Source organism: Aquarana catesbeiana, linkage group LG01, assembly GCF_042186555.1.
Source record: "Aquarana catesbeiana isolate 2022-GZ linkage group LG01, ASM4218655v1, whole genome shotgun sequence".
In the NCBI taxonomy this organism is placed as follows: Eukaryota; Metazoa; Chordata; class Amphibia; order Anura; family Ranidae; genus Aquarana; species Aquarana catesbeiana.
Genome location: NC_133324.1, coordinates 458,400,252 through 458,421,251, shown reverse-complemented (window position 1 = coordinate 458,421,251; position 21,000 = coordinate 458,400,252). Strand labels below are relative to the sequence as shown.

Genomic DNA, 21,000 nt, shown 5'->3' with positions numbered 1-21,000 from the left:
GAACATATCCACCCTCTCTTGCTTGCTAATCAGATATACTATGGACTATGGTATGTGCAGTGTGCATAGAGCAGTGAACATGACCGCAACTAACTTGCACTGCTCATATCAAACAAAATGGAAGTGAAGTGGAGAATGAGAGATTTTGGAGCCCATGGAAGATGTGACAAGGTGGCAGAAGGACACAGTAAGAAACAATTTCCACAAAAATTGATTACAGGGCCATTAATTATGGGATGTGTATAAGTTATTTTTGGAAAATAATGATATTGTTTAGTGTCACTTCATTTCTAAACTCTATAAAGACTAAAACACTTTTAAAAAATACCAGTGTTCAGTTTGCATTTCCTAGTTTCATGTACTAGTTAATTTTTTAAAATCCGACAATAGATCATCACACTTACCCAGAAATCCATTTGGACATCGACAATGAAACATGTTTACTCCATCCACACAGCTTCCCTCATTTGTACATGGATGTGAAGCACACTCATTAATGTTTTCTTCACACAAGGCACCTTGCAAGGAAAATAAAAATATTTTTCTTTTAAGAAAGAACTGCAATAACATCATATATCAAACATCAAGTTTTGTGCAAGGCTGAGCAACAGTCTCTAGTGAAAACACAGTGTATGCTGCAGATCATTTCATTGTTTTATGTTGTGGTGCGAGAAACAAGAGTTATTTTTTACTGAATAAGTACTTACCTTTTGTTTTGATGATTTGAATTTCTAGCCAAAGCAGCTTTTACTTTATATTTGAAGGACAGAGCATTAGAGTCTACTCAGAAGATATCACCTCGATAAAAAAAAATAAAGTTCCCTTTACCAATCCCCATTAAAATGCATATACGGTTGCAATTAGTTCACTTGTTGAAAAAATTGGGACCAGGAATGTTGCTGGCATCCTATGGGACCTCGGGTATTTCTTGGCCCACTCAAGAGGGTGCTTTGCACCAACTTAAGGGCATGCCCAGAGCCATATTAAAGAGACATCTTAGGTATAATATATTTTTACAATGTTACAAAGGTCTAGCTTGGATCAATATAACCATGTATATACCATATCTGGCCAATGCCTCTGGAAGCTGAAAATCACTGAAGTAGACACCAATACTCCAGTGATCTCCACTTGCTTCTGGGTCCCATGCTTAGTGGCCAACCTCCTGTGTTCACGATGCCAGCCACTTTGCATGGGACTCAGGAGCAAGTGGAGATCATTGAAGTAGCAGTGTCTACTTCAGTGATTTTCAGCTTCCAGGGGCATCGGGTATGCTATTTACATAGTTGCATTGGTCCAAGCTGGAGTGATGTAGCTATGTAAAAATATACCATGCCTGGAATTCCTGGCCCATAGTAAAAATAATAATTTGTTTGACATTAAATACTGGCCCCCGGTATTTTTTTTTTTACTATGGCCGATTCTCTTTCCGATTCTCCACCGGTAGATTCACCATGGCATCACTTTTAGAAGTGGCGGGAGGGGTGCCCCCCCCCCCGTTCACCCTCTCCCGCCGGTTCCTGGGCTTACCTAATGGATCAGTGAAGCCCGAGAGCGAACCGATATGGTCATTATCTGGGTATGGAGAAGAGTGAGGCCAAGATGGCTGCCACTCATCTCTATGCCCTTGGAGGACCGGAGCAACGTCTGACGTCACTTCCGGTACCCGCGCCATAGCAAATACTTTTTTTTTTCTTTTGCTTTTAAAGGATAATTTGAGATTTTGGGTCTTTTTGACCTCTGATCTCTCAATAAAGAGGACCTGTCATCCTTATTTCTATTACAAGGGATGTTTACATTCCTTGTAATAGGAATAAAATAAATAAAAAAAGAAAAGAAAAGAAAAATAAAGGGACAGTGTAAAAATAAAAAGTAGTATAAATAAAAATTAATAAAAATGAAAGCGCCTCATCCCTCCATGCTCGTGCACAGAAGCGAACGCATATGTAACTCGAGCAAGCAAATTTAAACGGTATTCAAACCACACATGTGAGGTATCGCCACAAACGTTAGAATGAGAGCAATAACTCTAGTGCAAGACCTCCTCTGTAACTCCAAACAGGGAACCTGTAAAAAAAGCACTGTTGTTTACCACCATTCCATGAGCATGCGCAATTGTAAAGCATGACATGTTAGGTATCTAATTATATGACAAAACATCATCTTTTACATTATACAAAAAATTGGGGTAAATATTGTGGGGGGGGGGGGGGGTTGTACTCATTAAAGTGTATTTTTTCCCAAAAAATTGTGTTCGAAAGACCGCTGCGCAAATACTGTGTAATATAAAATATTGCAATGATCGCTATTTTATTCTCTAGGGTCTCTGCTAATATATATATATATATATGGTTGGTGTTGCCCTCTTTGAACTTACTGCTCCAGGTATTGCCACTATGGAAAACACAAACCTGGGCATGGCTGAAATATAGGTGTGCTTTAGGAACCCTTTCACACTGCAGAGCCTCTAAAACCTCTTTTGCGTCGCTTTTCGGGCGCTGCTCATTCATTTTTTGGGAGTGCCATTTATAGCGCTCCCAAGCCGCCCCAAAGATGCTGCTTGCAGGACTTTTTTTAATGTCCCGCAATCGCACCGCCCGAGTGTGAAAGCACTCATTGCAAAGAATGGGAGGCAGTTTTCAGGTGCTTTTTAGAGGCTATTTCTAGCGCTAAAACACCTGAAAACTGCCTCAGTGTGAAAGGGGTCTAAAATTGACCCCAAGCCTTCACTGGTTTGGAGTTAATTTTACTTCTTTTAAAGCTCATAAATTTCAAACTGAAATTTATCATTTATTTTTTATTAACAGAAAATAATTTATTTTGGAACTACCTAAACAAGGTATGTCCATGACCTTGGTTTTTCAGTCCATTTTACCTTGCATTCTAAAGGCTCGTACACACTATAAGAAAACCAGGCAAACATTTTCGTCCAAAGAATTTTCGTACGATTTTCGCATAGTGTGTACACAACTTTTAACAGCCGATTCTGACTTTTCGAACGAAAATTCCCGAAGGGACAAACTCTAAAATGTTTCTCGTACAGGAACAGAACGAACGATTTTTGTTTAATGTGTACTGTTTTCATAAAATTTTTGTACAAGAAAATTCAGGAAAGGAAGACTGCGCATGATCAGAAACAATAAACAACAAAAAAAAAAAAGTCTTTGTCGTACGAGAATTTTCATATGAATTTTTGTTCATCGGTTCTAATTTGCTGTAAAACTGAGGAAAGTCAGACGATCATTCACCTGATTTTCTTATAGTGTGTACCCCACTTAAGTTTTGCCTTCAGTCTGCCCCTTTCTAATTGAAAAGTACACAGCACTAAAGAGCAAACTGGTCGTAAAAGTAAATTGTTTTTACCGTAATGCATTCTCTGCCTTAAAGTAGAAACCCTTTCATGTTTTGCACCCCTCCAGCCCCCTACCTAAATACTTACCTGAACCTGATCTCAATTCAGCATTGTGCCCGAGAGCAGCTTTCTCTCTCTCCTCACTGGACAAGGAGGCAGCAGCAGGAGACATTGCCACAACCACAGCCTGTGAGGAGGAATTGGGGGGTGGGGCTGAGCCACATTGTGTATGTCAATAGACGCACACAGCCTGGCTCAGGATTGAGCCTACATCAGTGCCCCCCTAGCAAACAGCTTTCTAGGGGGGCACTTGGAATAGAGGAGGAGCCAGGAGCACCAGCAGGGGACCCCAGAAGAGGAGAATCAGGGCTATTCTATGCAAAACTATTTTTCAGAGCAGGTAAGTATGGCATGTTTATTATTGAAAAACAAAACAAAACATAGCTTTACAATCACTTAAGCTGGCCATATACTGTGCAAATCTTGGCTGGTTCCTGATAAACTGTTCGATCATTATTTTGTCAAAGGACACTACTGGGATGAAAAGCAGCTGCATCCAATGAGACGCAACCATTGCGTGTGTATTTTGTCAGACGCTGGGGCTAGTTGTCAAATTACAGCAGGTACGACAGGAAATTCATCCATCCGTACTGTATAATCTGTTGGATTTTTTTTTTCTTTTTCGTTCAGCCTGCAGTGTCTGGACAGCTTTTAATCAGCTGAGTATGCTGTTCAGCTTGATCAGAAGCAGTTATGATTAGTCTAAAAACATGTAAAAATGTGTCTAGAGATCAACCTCACCTAACCATATGCAATATTTCACACTGACCTGACTAAATGAATATTTTAATGTGCTTTTTTAGTCCAGAACAAATATTTAAAAAATATCTACAATAATACATATTTAAGAGGACATAAATGGAAATAGTGCTTCAGCTGGAAAGTCTTTAGGTTTGCAGATGAGTGCAAGAGTAACCAGCACACTTATTTTCACACTCATCTAAGAGCATCTGGGAGCAGCTTAGGAAAGATCCTTCAGGCAATACTTGTCACCTAACTGAAAAAAGTAAATACGAAATAACAACATACAATATTGTATACTGACTTGATCTAAAACAAATGAAACCTTTTTATATTTATATTTTATTACTGAACCTAATAAGGCTATATGCAATAACTTTAAATATTCCCTCTAAATGCTGCAGTGAGCCTTTCATCTTTGGTGAGATGATTGTCATTAGTCTTGCATGTCTGGAGGGATAAATAACAAAACAGCTTTATGACCCAAGGCCACTAATAATAGGTTTGGAATCTCCAGTGCTGAAATAACATGTAAAGAACTCAACAAGACAGATTTAGATAAACTCATGGATTCTCAAAACTTAATAAATAATATGTGCTAATATTATACTGTAAAACTTCATTAATGTAAATACCACTGTGGCTGTCCATAATGATCAACAAACTTGGTAATAACTTAGGATAATAGTATCCTTTAAAATGTCACATCCCATAATCTGGGATGCTCATTTTATATAATTTATTATTATTGTTTATTAAGTTTTGAGGTTTGTTGAGTTTATTTATCTATCTGTTGGTCTTGTTGAGATCTGGAGGGATGCATGGGGTGCAATATTTCTCCATCTGTCTGTCTTGTTGAGATCTGGAAGGATGCAAGGAGTGCAATATTTCTCTTATTACAAACTTTGGACTGGTAATGTGAATAAAGTTCTTAAAGCGGGGTTCCACTCAAATTTTTAACTTAATCTTACCCCCTTCAGTTAATTGCGTAGATGTTCAAATGCCACACAAAATTTTTTTTTATCGCTGTAATTACCTTTATATTGTACTTTATTGTGGCAGTTCCTGTCTCTCCTCCCATGGGAGTAGGCGTGTTTATTGCCTTTCCCCGGCGCCTCACTGTCTCCTGGGAGCTTAGTGTCAGGCTTCCCAAGATTCAGTGCGGGAACAAGGATCATGCGTGTGAACAAGTTGTGAATGAACAGCATTCACCGCATCCAGGAAATCAATGCTTGTGGGCTTCACATGCCCATAAGCAAGATGGAAACAGCCAGCATCACATTTTTAAAGTTATTCTTCAGTATGAAAACAGACAGAGGCGGAAATATTACACCCAAACTGTGAGTATTATTTTGGGGTTAGCAAAGTGTCTCGATTACCTAAAAAAAAAAAAAAAAATTGGTCACCGGACTCCCACTTTAATATAAGCCTGCATGCATTAAATGACATTAAAGGACATTACTTTGAAGATACTTAGCATTTTAGGGTTCATTGGTTTTTACCAATATACTCTTTATCTGTTTTTGGCCTACATTAGAAGCTGTTTTTCCCAATTAGCCTTAAAGTAGAACTATAGGCAAAGCTTTTTTTCATTCCAGATAGAGTAAGGGAGGGCTATGACCCCTGACAGTTTTTTGTTTTTTTTTGCAATGTGTCCCACTAGGGAGACTTACCTTCACTTCCTTTACCATAGCCAAAACAGGTAGTGAGAGGAAATCCCCACAACTTAAGGGAATCTTTAGGGGCCCCCAGGGAGTGTTTACATGACTCTCCCCTATTTCTCAGAATTCCCTCAATGCACTCTATAAACAGAACTGTGCTTTGGCCATGCAACATTTTTTAGTTTTGGATAGACTAGTGATAGGCTTGAATCTCTATCAGATTTTTATTGCCCCAGAGATTGAAGTGTTGGAGTGCTAAACACAAGTGTGAAGGATTATTTGTAGGCATGCAGTGAGGGCAGTTTTTTGGAAAGAGGTATACCCAGCAGAAGTCACTGTAGAGGTGATGGAAAAAATATGGTCAAGAAATGGAGGCACCAACCATGTTTTTATTTGCCAAAGTGAGAATCACAGGAGTATCCAACATGTTTTGGGAACTCAATAAACCTTTCACCAGAGCTTGTAGTAGCAGAATAAATAACTATACAGCATACTAAACAAAGATGAAATAGTTAAAAAGAATCATACCATGTGCAGCAAGGCTCATTCTGGGTGTCGAACAGACAACAATGAGATTAGAGCTGAATAAGACCTTCAAACGGATTTACCTATAAAGTAACTTGACCAACTAAATACAGTTTATGCTCTCAGAATTTGACTGTAGCAATTTACTGCTGTCTGTGACACATCTAGAGAGAGAGAGTTTTAGGCATTGTTTACACTTGGTATTGAGGGATGGTAAAACCCTATGGTTCAGCTATGTTTTTATCCCCCTCAGCCGCTCCTCCTGTTGCTGCTGATGGTGTACACATGCTGTGGTCGTGATGCTTTGCTTCGCAGCAGAAATTCTACCTCCAGTCATGCTTGGTGGGTGTTTTCACACTTCAGACAGCAAAGCAAGTCTAAACGATGCCTTACTTACTATTTGTCCTAGTGACAACTGAAACCAGGACTTAAAGTGAGGGAAAATCTAAAAATGTGTGTTATCACCAGAGCAAGAATAAAGGGATATTCATTTAATAGGGATGATTCCAGCTGTGTCTACAGGACAGGAAGCGAAGGGAAATCTCCCCAATTGGACACAGAATACATTTCAGGAGCTTTTTCAGTATTATAATTAAAAGTACATTGTTGATATACAACCTTTTTTTCCCTCTTCTATTCTGATCATAAAACATTAATTGTTGGTGGTCTTAAAATATGTGTCTGGGCACAATAATAAATGAGGAGATCTCTGGAAAATATGCTTCTGTCTCTTCAAAAATGCTGCAAGTACAGAAAAAACCCAAGCTATACTATTCAAACATACCCATATATGATGCAAATACAGATAGTTCTTTAAATCCAAAATCAATGTCTTTGTAACATAAATCCACACATTAGGTGATCAGCATCACATGCTATTTCCCATTTGTCCAAAACAAGTGCAAAAATATGATTGTTTGTGATATACTCTGTAAAGAGAGATGAAGGAAGAGAGAACCTGGGCCGCCTCACTGTCTCCTCGCTCCTGCACGCCATTGGAGAAAATCTGACAGCTGCTGGATGGCTCTTCGCACTCTCCATTTGCAGACAGAGGAAGGACGAGGAACTCACATTAGGACTCAACACTACATACCTGATTATACATACAATCCTGTAAGTGTTTTTAACCCCTTGTGCACCAGACAAACCTGTTAATACTGCACTTAGAGGCGCTTGTTATTTCTTCCTAATCTTCCAGAGTTGCTTCTCTTCTACTAAGAGGAAGCACGAGGAACATACGTTAGGACGCTACATTACATGCCTGATTGTTTCCACACGCTTGTGCGCTATATTAAATCAGTCAATACTGCACATAGAGGCGCCTTTCTTTCTTTTAAACCTTCCATAAAGAGAGAAACTACTTTCTCCTGAAGATGTCCGTTGTTGATGACAAAATGCAATGGGTGAGGCTTTTGGTGACATAATTCCCACTCTATGGAGTGCAGGCCAGTGCAGCGCTTCCAGGTTTAAGCAATTTAAGTTCACACATACAGTGAGTGGATTGGGTTCCATCTATTTTAATTTAATAAACGGAATTATACCATGGAACTTTTTTTTCCTCTCTTTTCCTGTGAAAACAGAAATATTTTCTGTGTGCTGAATGGAGCAGAGGATAGGCGTATGAAAGCACCCTTATCAAGATAATTTCTAGAGTTCAGTTTTAACCTGTTTAGAATCTCTATATGTATATATGAAGCGGCAGGGTGGATGGGACTTAACAACCATCTGTGGCATATATGCATCGCTATGTAATTCTGCAGCCAGCATAAAAGGGTTAAAGTGTATGTAACCTTTAACAATGCATTTTTCTTTTAGTCTGTTAAATATATAGTTATAAGCATATAAGCATTTTATTATATTTTTATATTTTATTATATCTGTTCAACAAGTACAAAAATAAAAATAGTTGTTCATCCAGACAGAAATCTTATGAGCTGATAACTTCTTGTACTCTTCCTTTGCAGACAGTTATGGGTTAGTCTTGTTTTTAGTTAGATACCTTGGTTGGCTACAAAATACCTCCACCCATGTTACAGAGAGGGGAAGTTGTTATAGTCTTAACCCACTCCCTTTCTAAGTTTACACATACTGTGAGTGTATTGGGTTTTATTTTTTTTTATATTTATTAAGAGAAATATACTATAGAAGGTTTCTTCTCTCTTTTCCTGTGCCTGCCATGTCCCCCTTGTTTCATATATGAGTGATTGGAGCAGCTTACATGAGAGACTGAAGCACATCACATCCACTAGAGTACATTGGGGCAATTGGAACCAGACATTTTTGGAGATTTACAGGTTACTGCAAGGAGTCATATAATTCTGGTGAGTGTGGGAAAAGTTGGTGTTGGGGGAGGGGTCACAAGGAATGAGCAGTGAAGTTTGAATACTGAGCATATCACAAGCAATCTGAATTTTTTTGCAAATTTTTTGGACTAATGGGAAATAGCATGTGACACTGAGCACTTAATGTGTAGATTTATGTATTTATGTTACAAAGACATTGGTATTTGCACAATATGTGGGTATGTTTGAGTAGTATAGCTTGGGTAGATAGCGCTTTATCTTTTATTGTTATTCTATTAAGTAGATTAGGCATCTTGTGATAGCAGCTGTCCAGATAGTATTTATCAATTCTCATCACACATAAGATTCATTAATATTGTGCAGATGTTTTTAGTATTCTTTTGAGTTTTCCCAAGAAAAAAAAAAAAACATTAATCTTGTCAGAAATCCAAACTCCTAATTCATTGTTTGAGCTGACTCTGCCTCTACGGCACTGAAATCCTAAGCAGTATTATTAGCCCTGCAGGGACAAGAGAACTCCTTCTCCTTATGATATAAAGACAGGGAGAGTGGAAGCTGTTCTGTAGCTCAGGAGATGAGAACTTGGCTGGGCTGACAACACTGCCTGTGATTTTAGTGCAACAGATACACTGTGTTGTCAATTCAAACAAGAAGCTAGGAGCACAATGGATTTCTGGTAGATCAACAGGTAGAGTCAGAATTTTTTTAGGGGATAAAATGTTAAAACGTGTATGTATTGCAGACATGTAATGAATTGGTTTTATTTTTGCTCAGACATGCAGCTAAAGGACAGCAGAAACACCACAGTAGATATGTATAAACTATGCCTTAATACACTGTGTGAACTGGGCCTGTCTTAAGCCTCGTACACACGATCAGACTTTATACAAACTTTCCCGTGGATTTCTGTACAAAGGGCATTGGCCGTGAACTTGTTAAGCATACACACGGCAGGACTTTTTAGGCAACAAACACGAACGTAGTGACGTTTCAACATTCTGACGACACTTCAAAAGAGGATATTCAATTCTCCGATGCCACCCTTTGGTCAACTTCTGTATTGTTGTCTGATCTTTTGCATTGGTTCTGAGCATGCGTGTTTGTACTTTGTACTAAAGTCCGATGGTTTTGTGTACACACGATCGGACTTGCCCACGTAGGACTTTTGTTGCCACCAAGTTTGTCTGTTCGCACAGCCAACATTTTTTCTATGAAAACAGAAAAAGTTTGTCCAATGGAGCGTACACATGGTCGGATGCTGCCTTAAAACAGCTAATTTGCATGTTTGTTGTCAAAAGTCTGATCGTGTGTATGGGCCTTTAGAGTATTTGTTTTTCTAGAATGTAAATAGGGCTATTATTTTTTACCTTTAAAGCCAGCAGCGCATTGGCATTCAAATTTTCCAATGCCATCTTTACAAATTCCATTGTTTCTGCAAGGCATGGATTTGCAGTCATCAATGTTGATTTCACATTTTGTACCTGAAAGAATAAAAAAAACTTCTAAAGCACCAAAGCACAATAAACAGTTGGCTAATAAGAGAAAGTGCATGCTTCAAACTGCTGAAATGAATGTACTCTGCAAATGTGGCATTCCAATATAGATATTTCGGTTCACAGCCAAGGGACAATAATCATTTGTAGAAAGGTAGTGTTTTATTAATAATAAATCCATGCAACATATTAATTTATGTAGCCTTTTATATTTAACCCTAGATCCAAATTTCCATGGTTGTTAATTGTTGAGCACAGGCATATTATCATTTATTTCCACAACAATAGATGTAAATGGTGCCTTGGAAAGTAGTGCAGAGCAAAAAGAAAGTATTATTTAATTAGAAAGATATTATAAATCTGCCAACCATCCTCTCTAGAGGCAGATTTCTAATGGTGACATCACTAAAATGGCTTTTCAGCCATCTGCTCCTCACATAAAACATGAATTAAAAAGAATAATGTTTATTTCTATGTGAAACTTCAGCATAATGTCCTAAAATGAGCTTCACGTTCTGCATGATTCCTACTGGTGATAATTCTTGTGTTTGAACATAACTTGTTGGCAGCATCCAGGGCAGTGTTAATATAGAGGCCAAAAAGAAGTCCGCCCTGGGCACACGAAAACAGCTTGCCCATCAAGACTTGTGAGTAACTAAATTCCACACAATAGAATGAACGGACTCTAATTCTGTCAAACCAAAATCCACTCATGTCAGGATAGATTCTTACTATTACTGAGGCAGCTGGAGGCCTTAGATGGCTGAGGAATAGAATAGGTTGTATGACTTTTCATCAACTATCATTTGGTGTTAAAAATGTGATCTGTAGCTCTAAAAGTTTAGTAGAAAAAAACTAAACCTATACTGAGGAATTATGGAGCTATCCTTGCGACCTCTCTTTCTACACATTTTATTTACCTATGTTCTTATTCATTTACTTAAATACTTTGAAGATCTGACCTGGAACAAGACATTTTGAAAGTATCTAAGCCAGAAACTGCCCTTAAAATTGTACCTTTAGAAGGAGTTTAGTAACGACACTTTCCATATTTCTGTCCTCATAAGTTCTCTAAGTTTAGGATGGATCTAAAGCCTAGTACTCATGGGCCTAAAATTGGTCAGCATCGGCCGGTTTAATAGAAACCAGCCGACATTCGGCCTGTGTGTATGGCAGCTGGTCCAACAGAAGCCGGCTTCTGTCGAAGGTTAATGACCAAAAAAGATCTGCTTACCAAAGTGTTCTGGCGGGGGGGATGTCCCCGCAGAACACAATAGCACAGCGGGGGAGATTGCTGTATTAACATTCGATTATTAGTACAGCGGCTCCGACCTGAGCTGTCGGTTTTTTTTAGTTTAACCTGCTGGCTTGAATGAAAAAAAGTGGTTTATACAAGGTTTAAGAGGCTGAATGACTACTGAAATTATGTTTACTCTAGCCCAGTGGTGGTCTTCTTACTAAATAAAAAGAGACCTGAACTCTGGCCCAGGATATAACCGTAATATGACTGTGAGGAGCATTTCATATGCTCCTGCACCATATTTCTCTGCAACCTGCAAACAGATACATAGACTTGGAAGGCAAGTGTTTTCTGCAACACTGAACACAGTCTTATAGAGGAGGGGGAGAGAAAGGGATGCATCATTGCTCTGAGTCTATACTCTGGAAATAACAAGCACTTTTAATAAGGAGATGGGGAGAAACTGGAAGCTATGTTGAATGACGCATGAAGCTTCCCCTGCTGGTAAAAAATGTGAATGTGTTATCCTGACCATAATAAAGAAAATACAATTTACACATAATCATCATACTTTCCCCTTTAAATAGTGGGGGGAGGGGGATTACATAAAGAGATTCCTGCTGAATCATTTAAAATTTTGAGCTGCGGGTGGCCCTTTTAGCCCCACCCTGTTTGGGAAACTTCAACTGGAAAATGGAAGGAGTCAGGTGGAAAATTGTTGGGTGAATAGTGACTGCATTCTATTAGATGTAGTCACTATCCAGATACTTAAACAGCTGCAAGGACTGTGGCTATCTGAATGAAATACCTGGCAGGGGATATTTCTCCATTTATGCTGTTTAGCATGGATGGAGGACTCTATTAGACTGATTCCCGACTGGCTGGTCTAATGATCCCTTTGATGTTACATAAATTAAAATAATCAGTTGTGTACATCATCAACCCAGCTGCATTAAACAAAATAGTTTTTTTTCAGAGGAAACGTTTTCATAGCTGTTTCCATTTTGTACAGTCACTGAAAACAGTTTTAATACAGGTCCAACTGGTTATGATCTTTCTCACAACAAATACCTACCTAGTTAGCCTAAGACTGGGGTGTCCTAAAATATTAGCGGCTTTCCAATATATATAGTATGTACCCACGATATACCAAAAGTATTGTGATGCCTGCCTTTACATGAAATTTAATGGCATCCCAGTCTTAGCCCATAGGGTTCAATATTGAGTTGGCCCACCATTTGCAGCTATAACAGCTTCAACTCATCTGGGAAGGCTGTCCACAAGTTTGGATTGTGTCTATGGGAATGTTTAACCATTCTTCCAGAAGTGCATTTGTGAGGTCAGGCACTGATGCGGACAAGAAGGCCTGGCTCGTAGTCTCTGCTTTAATTCATCCCAAAGGTGTTCTGTCGGGTTGAGGTCAGGACTCTGTGCAGGCCAGTCAAGTTCCTCCACCCTAGATTTGCTTATCCATGTCTTTATGGACCTTGCTTTGTGCACTAGTATGCAGTCATTTGGTGGAGGGGGGGGGTTATGGTGTGGGGTTATTTTTCAGGGGTTGTGCTTGGCCCCTTAGTTCCAGTGAAGGGAACTCTTAAGACGTCAGCATACCAAGACATTTTGAACAATTTCATGCTACCAACTTTGTGGGAACTGTTTGGGGATGGCCCCTTCCTGTTCCAGTATTACTGCACACCAGTGCACAAAGCAAGGTCCATAAAGACACGGATGAGTGAGTTTGGGGTGGAGGAACTTTACAGTCCTGACTTCAACACCTTTGGGATGAATTTTAGCGGAGACTACGAGCCAGGCCTTCTTGTCCAACATCAGTGCCTGACCTCACAAATACGCTTCTGGAAGAATGGTCAACATTCCCATATACACACTCCTAAACTTTGTGGACAGCCTTCCCCGAAGAGCTGAAGCATATTGAACACTACGAACTAAGAATGGAATGCCATTAAAGTTTGTGTAAATGTGCGTGTAAAGGCAGGCATCCCAATACTTTTGGTAATATAGTATATATATATATATATATATATATATATATATATATATAGCAGGCATACTTACAATGATAAATATCCCATAACTTACAACAACTAAAATACCTGTGTAGCCTTTAAGACATGTGCAGGTGTATCCACTTCCAACTTGTTTGCAAGTTCCACTGTTTTGGCATGGTTTTAAAAAGCAATCGTGAAAAACCTATTAAAACAATATATAATTGCAGAATATTAGCAAAAGAAAGACAACATGTTTAGCACGATTTAATAGCTTGAAAAAATGCATAATGCAATTTTAATAATTTAGTTATTTAAAGACAAATTTCGTACAGCACCATTTGCATCAAACCTGTCCACATATCCCCATTGTAAAGTCATCAAAGACCCTTTTACATCACCATGCAGTATGCTGTAGCCAGGGCTGCTGTTAGAAATCATGGGGCCCCGTACAGCCTACCTAATAGCCCCCCCCCCCACCCCGCCCACCTCGAAAAAATGCAGCCTTGTACTTTTCTCCTGCCTGTTGTAAATGTGTCCATTTACATCAGGCTGTGTTTGATCTCACATGTTTATGTGTGGAAAAATAGAAAAGGATGCAGTCCTTTTCCCATTTTTTTTTCTGGAACTGAGCAGCCCAATGGTGGTCGCTCCATACGGGGCACAGGGCTGATCTGTTTGCTGCCCCTGGAACAGACCCAAAATTAGGTGGATGTAAACAGACAGAGGTCCATTTACATCCAGACTCCTGTAGACCTACATGAAGGTATGTCCAAAAAATTGACCAATGGATCTAAGTGGAAAGCTTGGGCAATTGATTTTTAAATCGGAGTGGTTGTGGGACTTAAAAACACAGCTCAGACATTTACTGCCCCCAAACACAAATGTAATTAAGCATCTCATGCTTATGGTTAACCTCATTATGATGATCAGAGCACAGCAGATGCTCTATGGCTCTGTCACAGTGTCACATTGCTGTTGAATGCTGACTGTTTTGGCTGTACCGTGTTTTAATCTGTAACACACAGTACAGCCATAAAGTTAACAAAATCAGCACCCAACAGCATGTGACACTGTGACAGAGCCATAGAGCATCTGCTGTTCTCTGATCATCATTCATCATCAAGTCAGTGTTGCTGTGTACAGTGTTAGCTGCCACCTGCCTGAGGCTGTGTCCTGCCATTGGATTAAGCCTGCTGCGCCCTCTCAGCCTCCCCACCTCACGTCAGTCTCTCCCTCCGTCCACGGAACTCACTGAGGGAGAAGTGTACAGGAGCAGTGTAGAGAAGAATCACTCCGCCAGGGAAACCATAGGCAGTGGGTGGCTGCGGCCGGTACTATAATATGGGCAGAGCATCAGCTTGTCTGCCTGCACCTGAAAAGGAAAAAAATGTCCCTCTTCTGCTGTCACCTCCTGGGCCCCTTTGTTGACCTGATGGGGCCCAGGAAAATGTAAATACCCTCTGATTAGCAAGTCGAGCAGGGTATGGTTTAGAAAAAAAAAAGTTTTATTTATTTAGGCAAAAATAACTTTAAAGTTGCCCGGGCCCCCTGCTGGACAGGGCCCGGTACAACAGGGCTGGTTGTACTGCCTTATCAGCGGCTCTGGCTGTAGCGCACATGTTTTCATTCATTAACACGCATTGCCTAGGATATGTTGTGGAGAGGAGGTGGTTATACACAGGAAGAAACATTTCAATCCCTGTACAGCTAAAGGGGTACCACCACCAGAAAGCTGTTTTTTATTTTCACAAACAGGGTTGCAATTTTTCTATAATTTTTATGGTGTTAAATAATGCTTGATATAACTTTATTATAAATGCACAGATGTACATTGTAATTACAAATGCAATACTCATAACAACAGAACTCCCTTTTGTACAGGCCTTCACTTTGCGCTTTGCATGGTACGGTGCTTATTTAATAAGGCTGTCAAAGTTAATCTGCAAAATGTGACATAACTTCAGTGTTGCTGAGCCAGTGTTTGTAAAACAAATTTACTTTTAAAAATAAACCTGTCACAAATCTTGGCATTTCAAACTGAACATATAATAAAAATGAGAGGTTATGTTCAACATAAATCACAATTCAAAATTATTGGTAGATCCAAAAAACAATATAGTTGTTGGTATAGGCAATTCCTGTTTTTTTTTTTTTCCTTCAAAAGTCATTCTTGGTCCTACACTACCTCCCAAGTTTTCCAACTGGACAGTAAGGCTCCCTATCACATTAAAGCAAAGCTGGGCATGCCCATGCAGAACAAACCAACAGGATCACTTTAATCTCCCTGCTCCCTAGTAGCACATACTCACCTTGCCTTTGCTCCCTTTGGCAGTTTTCACTGAAAGTAACATCTGCGTAAGCATTTTTACACTTTTACCTAAATGACTTGCCCAGACATGGTGTAGCGATGCTCAAACCGGAAGAATGAATGGTTTATTAGTTTTGTTTTACCTGAAACTTTCTATGAAGATCTGCTTATTCTGTGAGAAATCATGCAATTTAGGAATAGTTTTGAACCAAAAATACCTTGGTTCAGTTTGGAACTAGTTCACAGAACATTATTGAAGTTTGGGAACCAAATCTAAACCTCACTGAAGTCAATGGGAGATGTATCTTAGAAATCTTTTCCAGGCTAATAGGCAAGAGATTGTCAAACAAAACAAATTATATGGGTATAAGGGGGGTGGACTTGGAGAGCATATACCAAAGCCAAAATAAAAAAATCACTTTGGCAGGGAGCAGCAATATTAATAATGTGTAAAAGGTGAACTCCAGGCTGTGGCCACATTACAAAGGTTAGTTGCTCATTTTTTTCTAGGAGAGAGATTGTCTGATCCTCCCGACACAGGACCGGCCCCTGCATGCAGCTCCTGCACCCCCATGCTCTAGCGCAGTGTTTTTCAATCTCTTTTCAGTCAAGACACCCTTTACAATTCTGCACAATCTCAAGGCACCCCATACTAAAATGTGAAAAACTAAACTACAGTAATTGTTTTACATAATGCAGCAACATCCACATATGAAGGACACCCAATGTTGGAGGTGATTTATTCTTCCAAAGCAGATACACCTTTGCATACTGGTACTGACTAGTACTCCAATATTTTTCTTCTTCCTCAGTTTTACTCCCTCACTTCACAGCCAATGTGAACCCAGTGCTGAGGGGGAGGGGCAAACAAGGATGCTCTGTAGGAATGTCCTCCTTATCAACCTATGACATCATTGGTGGTTAGGACACCAGCAGCTAGAAGGTTGTAATGGTGAACAATGAAAACCTGACTTTGAGTAAATAAAAGGCAGACTTGATCCACCTGCAGGTTTGTATATGATTTTTGGGCAATTTTTGGGCATTTTTCCACGGCACCTTTGAAGAAACCTGAAGGCACCCAGGGTGCCTGGTCACCCTTGCTGAAAAAGGTCTAGTGGTCTTGAGCTCTATGGACCAACTCTGGAAGACGCCAGGAATAGTCCACCACTAGATTGCAGGAGAGTGCTATTTGCCGGTGGAGCGGAGAATCAGATGAGTATAAAGCTTTCTCCCGTCCCCTAGACAAAACAAGCACTTAACCCTGGCAGTGCGGGCACAGCCCCACTGCAAGGGAAAGCTTTTTTTGCCCAGAGATGGGCTTTAAAATGCATAATTCCTTTAATCACTTCCATACAGGGCATTTTCACCCCCATCCTGCCCAAGCCAATTTTCAGCTTTCAGCGCTGTCGCAATTTGAATAACAATTGCGTGGTCATGCAACACTGTACCCAAATGAAATTTTTATCATTTTTTCCCCACTAATAGAGCTTTCTTTTGGTGGTATTTGATCACCCCTGCGGTTTTTATTTCTTGCGCTATAAACAAAACAAGAGTGAGAAGTTTGAAAAAATACACAATATTTTTTACTTTTTGCTATAATAAATATCCAAATTTTTTTTTTTTTTAAAAACTAATTTTTTCCTCAGTTTAGGCCAATACGTATTCTTCTACATATTTTTGGTAAAAAATATTGCAATAAGCGTATATTTATTGGTTTGCACAAAAGTTCTAACGTATACAAAATAAGGGGATAGATTTATATCATTTTTATTTTTTATTTTTTTTACTAGTAATGGCGGCGATCTGCGATTTTTATCATGACTGCAATATTGCGGCTGACACATCGGACACTTTTGAAACATTTTTGGGACCATTCACATTTATACAGCGATCCGTGCTATAAAAATGCATTGATTACTGTATAAATGTGACTGTCAATGAATGGGTTAACCAGGAGGGGGTGCTGTAGGGGTTAATTATGTTCCTAAGGAGTGATTCTAACTGTGGGGGGAGGGGATTCACAAGGGGAGGAGACCGATCGGTGTTCCTCTGTACAAGGAACACACCATCGGTCTTCTCCCACCTGACAGGACGTGGATCTGTGTGTTAACACACACAGATCCACGGTCCTACGCAGTTACTGGGCAATCGCAGGTGCCCGGCAGCCATCACGGCCACCATGCACGCGCACCGGGACCCGAGTGACGCGGCCCCTGGGAGGCCCGGAAGGCCGTCACATCATATGACGGCGGCCCAGGATAACAGCTGCACCGTCCCGCCGTCATATGACGGTGGGCGGGCAGCAAGTGGTTAAATAACATACTTGGGGGATGACCCTAATCTTCTAGATTGTAAACTCTAACGAACAGGGCCCTCTAATCCCTCCTGTATTGATTTGTATTGTAAGTGTACTGTCTGCCCCCATGTTGTAAAGCGCTGTGCAAACTGTTTACTACAACTAAAGTGGCATTTGCAAAGAAAAAAACTGTATAAATTGAAACTCCAGGCTGCCTCATTCTGTTTGTAAACAAAGCAGCCAGGGATTCCCTTCAGCTATATCTTTAGCCTAGATAAAGATCTGGTATAGATGATAATGGGGGACCCTACACAAAAAAATAATGCAGGTGGTTGCCCCAAAATTTCATACCAGACCCTATTTTAAGGGGAACAGCATATATAAAAAAACAAGAAAAAAGCATGGGGTGCACACCAAAATCCATACTAGACTCTTATTCAAGCATGCAACTTGGAAAAATGGGGAGTGACAGTGCACCCCCATCCTTCTCCCTTCTGACCCATACCAAGTCACATGCCTTCAACATGGGAAGGGTACCTTGCCAGGGGGGATCCCCTTAGGAAACCATGTTGTCTCATGTTGATGAGGACAAGGGCCTTTTCCCTACACCCTGGCCCAGTGGTTGTAGGGGTCAATAGGCAGGGGGGGTTTCAGAATGTGGAGCCCCCCTTTAAAAATAAGGGGGCCCTAGATACTGTCTTCTCCTTGTGATCAAGTAAAGAGTGCACAGCACTCCTACTATTTCACAAAAAATGCGGCTGCAAAATGCCTGCCTACCCCCCTATCCAGGTCACTTGTCTCCTGCTGCCCCCAGGCTCCTGTGCACTTCTTTGGTCACCTCCTACCCCTGCAGCACTGCCAGCTTCCCCCCTCCCATCTCCCTCCAACTGCTGCGGGGGATATGTCAGGATGGAGAGTGGGGAAGGGGCCAGTAAATATGTCAGGGACCTGGGGTCAGTGGGAAGGCCCCGAGCCCAGATGGAAGAGTCTTGGCCAGGGGTCAGGGGGCCCTTCATGGTTTTTCTGCATTGGAGCCCTGAAGGGTAGCGGGATGCATAGTGCTCTGTTTCTTGTGAAACTTGACATCAGACGCATTAAGAGCTTATACTTCAACTCAATTCAACAGCATTATATTTTATACTGAACTATGCTGTACTCATTTATTTGGTCACGCAAAGTAAGTGATCCCAGATGTTACTCCCCAAAAAAGAAACCTACGCTTAAGAAACACGTTTTACATGTATTCATTTATCACAGGGTGGAATTTGGAAGTCCAAGTGCTACCAATATTTTCTGGTACAAATAAATGTCATATTCACATATAATATTCGTATACAACACTAAGATGGTTAGCTCTACAGTAAATATAATGCACAGCTCCACATTTACAGTAGAGCAATATAAAACACATAACGTAATTCACCGTGTACAAAATGGAGCAGTGTGGAGTATCACAGTGTGCAGAGTGTAGCAGACTGGTTTATGTCACCTACAGCCAGAGTATGCAATGGGATAGTTTGAGGAATGTCTCATATAGCACAGTGTGATGGCTTAGAGCAGGGGTCTTCAAACTTCCAAAATAAAGGGTCAGTTTCCTGCCTCTCAGAATTTATGAGGGCCGGACTGTGGCCAATGAGAGTAGAAAAAGCCCCAGCATTGATGGGAGTCCACAATGTCTCAGGCTTGGTGGTCAGTGTGATTGAAAATATGTGGTCAGTAGGAAGAATAATGTCCCATCATTGGTATCAGTGGGAGGAATAGTGCACCATCATTGGTGTCAGTGGGAGAAATTGTGTCCCATCATTGGTGTCAGTGGAAGGATTGGTGCCCCATCATTTGTGTCAGTGGAAGGAATAGTGCCCCATCACTGGTATCAGTGGAAGGAATAGTGCCCCATCGATGGTGTCAGTAGAAGGAATAGTGCCCCATCATTGGTATCAGTGGGAGGAATAGTGCCTCATCATTGGTATCAGTGGGAGGAATAGTGCCCCATCGATGGTGTCAGTAGAAGGAATAGTGCCCCATCATTGGTATCAGTGGGAGGAATAGTGCCTCATCATTGGTATCAGCGGGAGGAATAGTGTCTCATCATTGGTATCAGCGGGAGGAATAGTGCCTCATCATTGGTATCAGCGGGAGGAATATTGCCTCATCATTGGTATCAGCGGGAGGAATAGTGCCTCATCATTGGTATCAGCGGGAGGAATAGTGCCTCATCATTGGTATCAGCGGGAGGAATAGTGCCTCATCATTGGTATCAGCGGGAGGAATAGTGCCTCATCATTGGTATCAGCGGGAGGAATAGTGCCTCATCATTGGTATCAGCGGGAGGAATAGTGCCTCATCATTGGTATCAGCGGGAGGAATAGTGCCTCATCATTGGTATCAGCGGGAGGAATAGTGCCTCATCATTGGTATCAGTGGGAGGAATAGTGCCTCATCATTGGTATCAGTGGGAGGAATAGTGCCCCATCGTTGGTGTCAGTGGGATGAACAGTGTCTTACAGCTGGTGTCAGTGAAAGCAATGGTGCCTTATCATTGGTGTCAGTAGCAGGAATAGTGCCTCAAGGGCCAGACAAAGACAAGCAAAGCGCCACAGTTTGGGGACCACTGGCTTAGAGGATACAATACACATCAAAGGGCACAACTTTGATAGTATCACAGTAAACATGGAGCTCTCAGTCTGCAACAGAGTGTGTGGGTAGGGCGGGCTGCCTCCCAGTCCCACTTCCTGTTTTTCTACTTTATTATAACTAATTGATACATAATAATTACTTCATAATTACTTAATATCAAATAATATATTCTATTTAATTTATATTACAAAATACAATGATATGCATTGCAATTGCTTTAAAGAATTGCTACACATACAGTAGCTGTAATTGTGCACCTTGTTATTCCAGTTTGTATACCATGCCAGATATCTGAAGATGATAAAGCACACAGGTACCAATGGCCACTGTGCAACTCAATGACAACTACACTAACCTTGGAGGCAGTCTAATTGTCTA

General features: G+C 40.6%; 1 protein-coding gene across 3 annotated transcripts in view; it reads right to left on the bottom strand.

The window, feature by feature from the left end:
• SVEP1 (sushi, von Willebrand factor type A, EGF and pentraxin domain containing 1) overlaps nt 1–21,000 on the bottom strand; it is a 486,322-nt gene that overhangs the window by 179,523 nt on the left and 285,799 nt on the right. For all 3 annotated transcript variants that reach the window (XM_073591153.1, XM_073591134.1, XM_073591144.1), the window contains exons 21-23: nt 13,487–13,583; nt 10,010–10,123; nt 405–518 (exon numbers count right to left, since the gene is read on the bottom strand). In XM_073591153.1, coding sequence (XP_073447254.1) covers nt 405–518; nt 10,010–10,123; nt 13,487–13,583 — 325 coding nt within the window. The remainder of the gene's footprint in view (nt 1–404; nt 519–10,009; nt 10,124–13,486; nt 13,584–21,000) is intronic.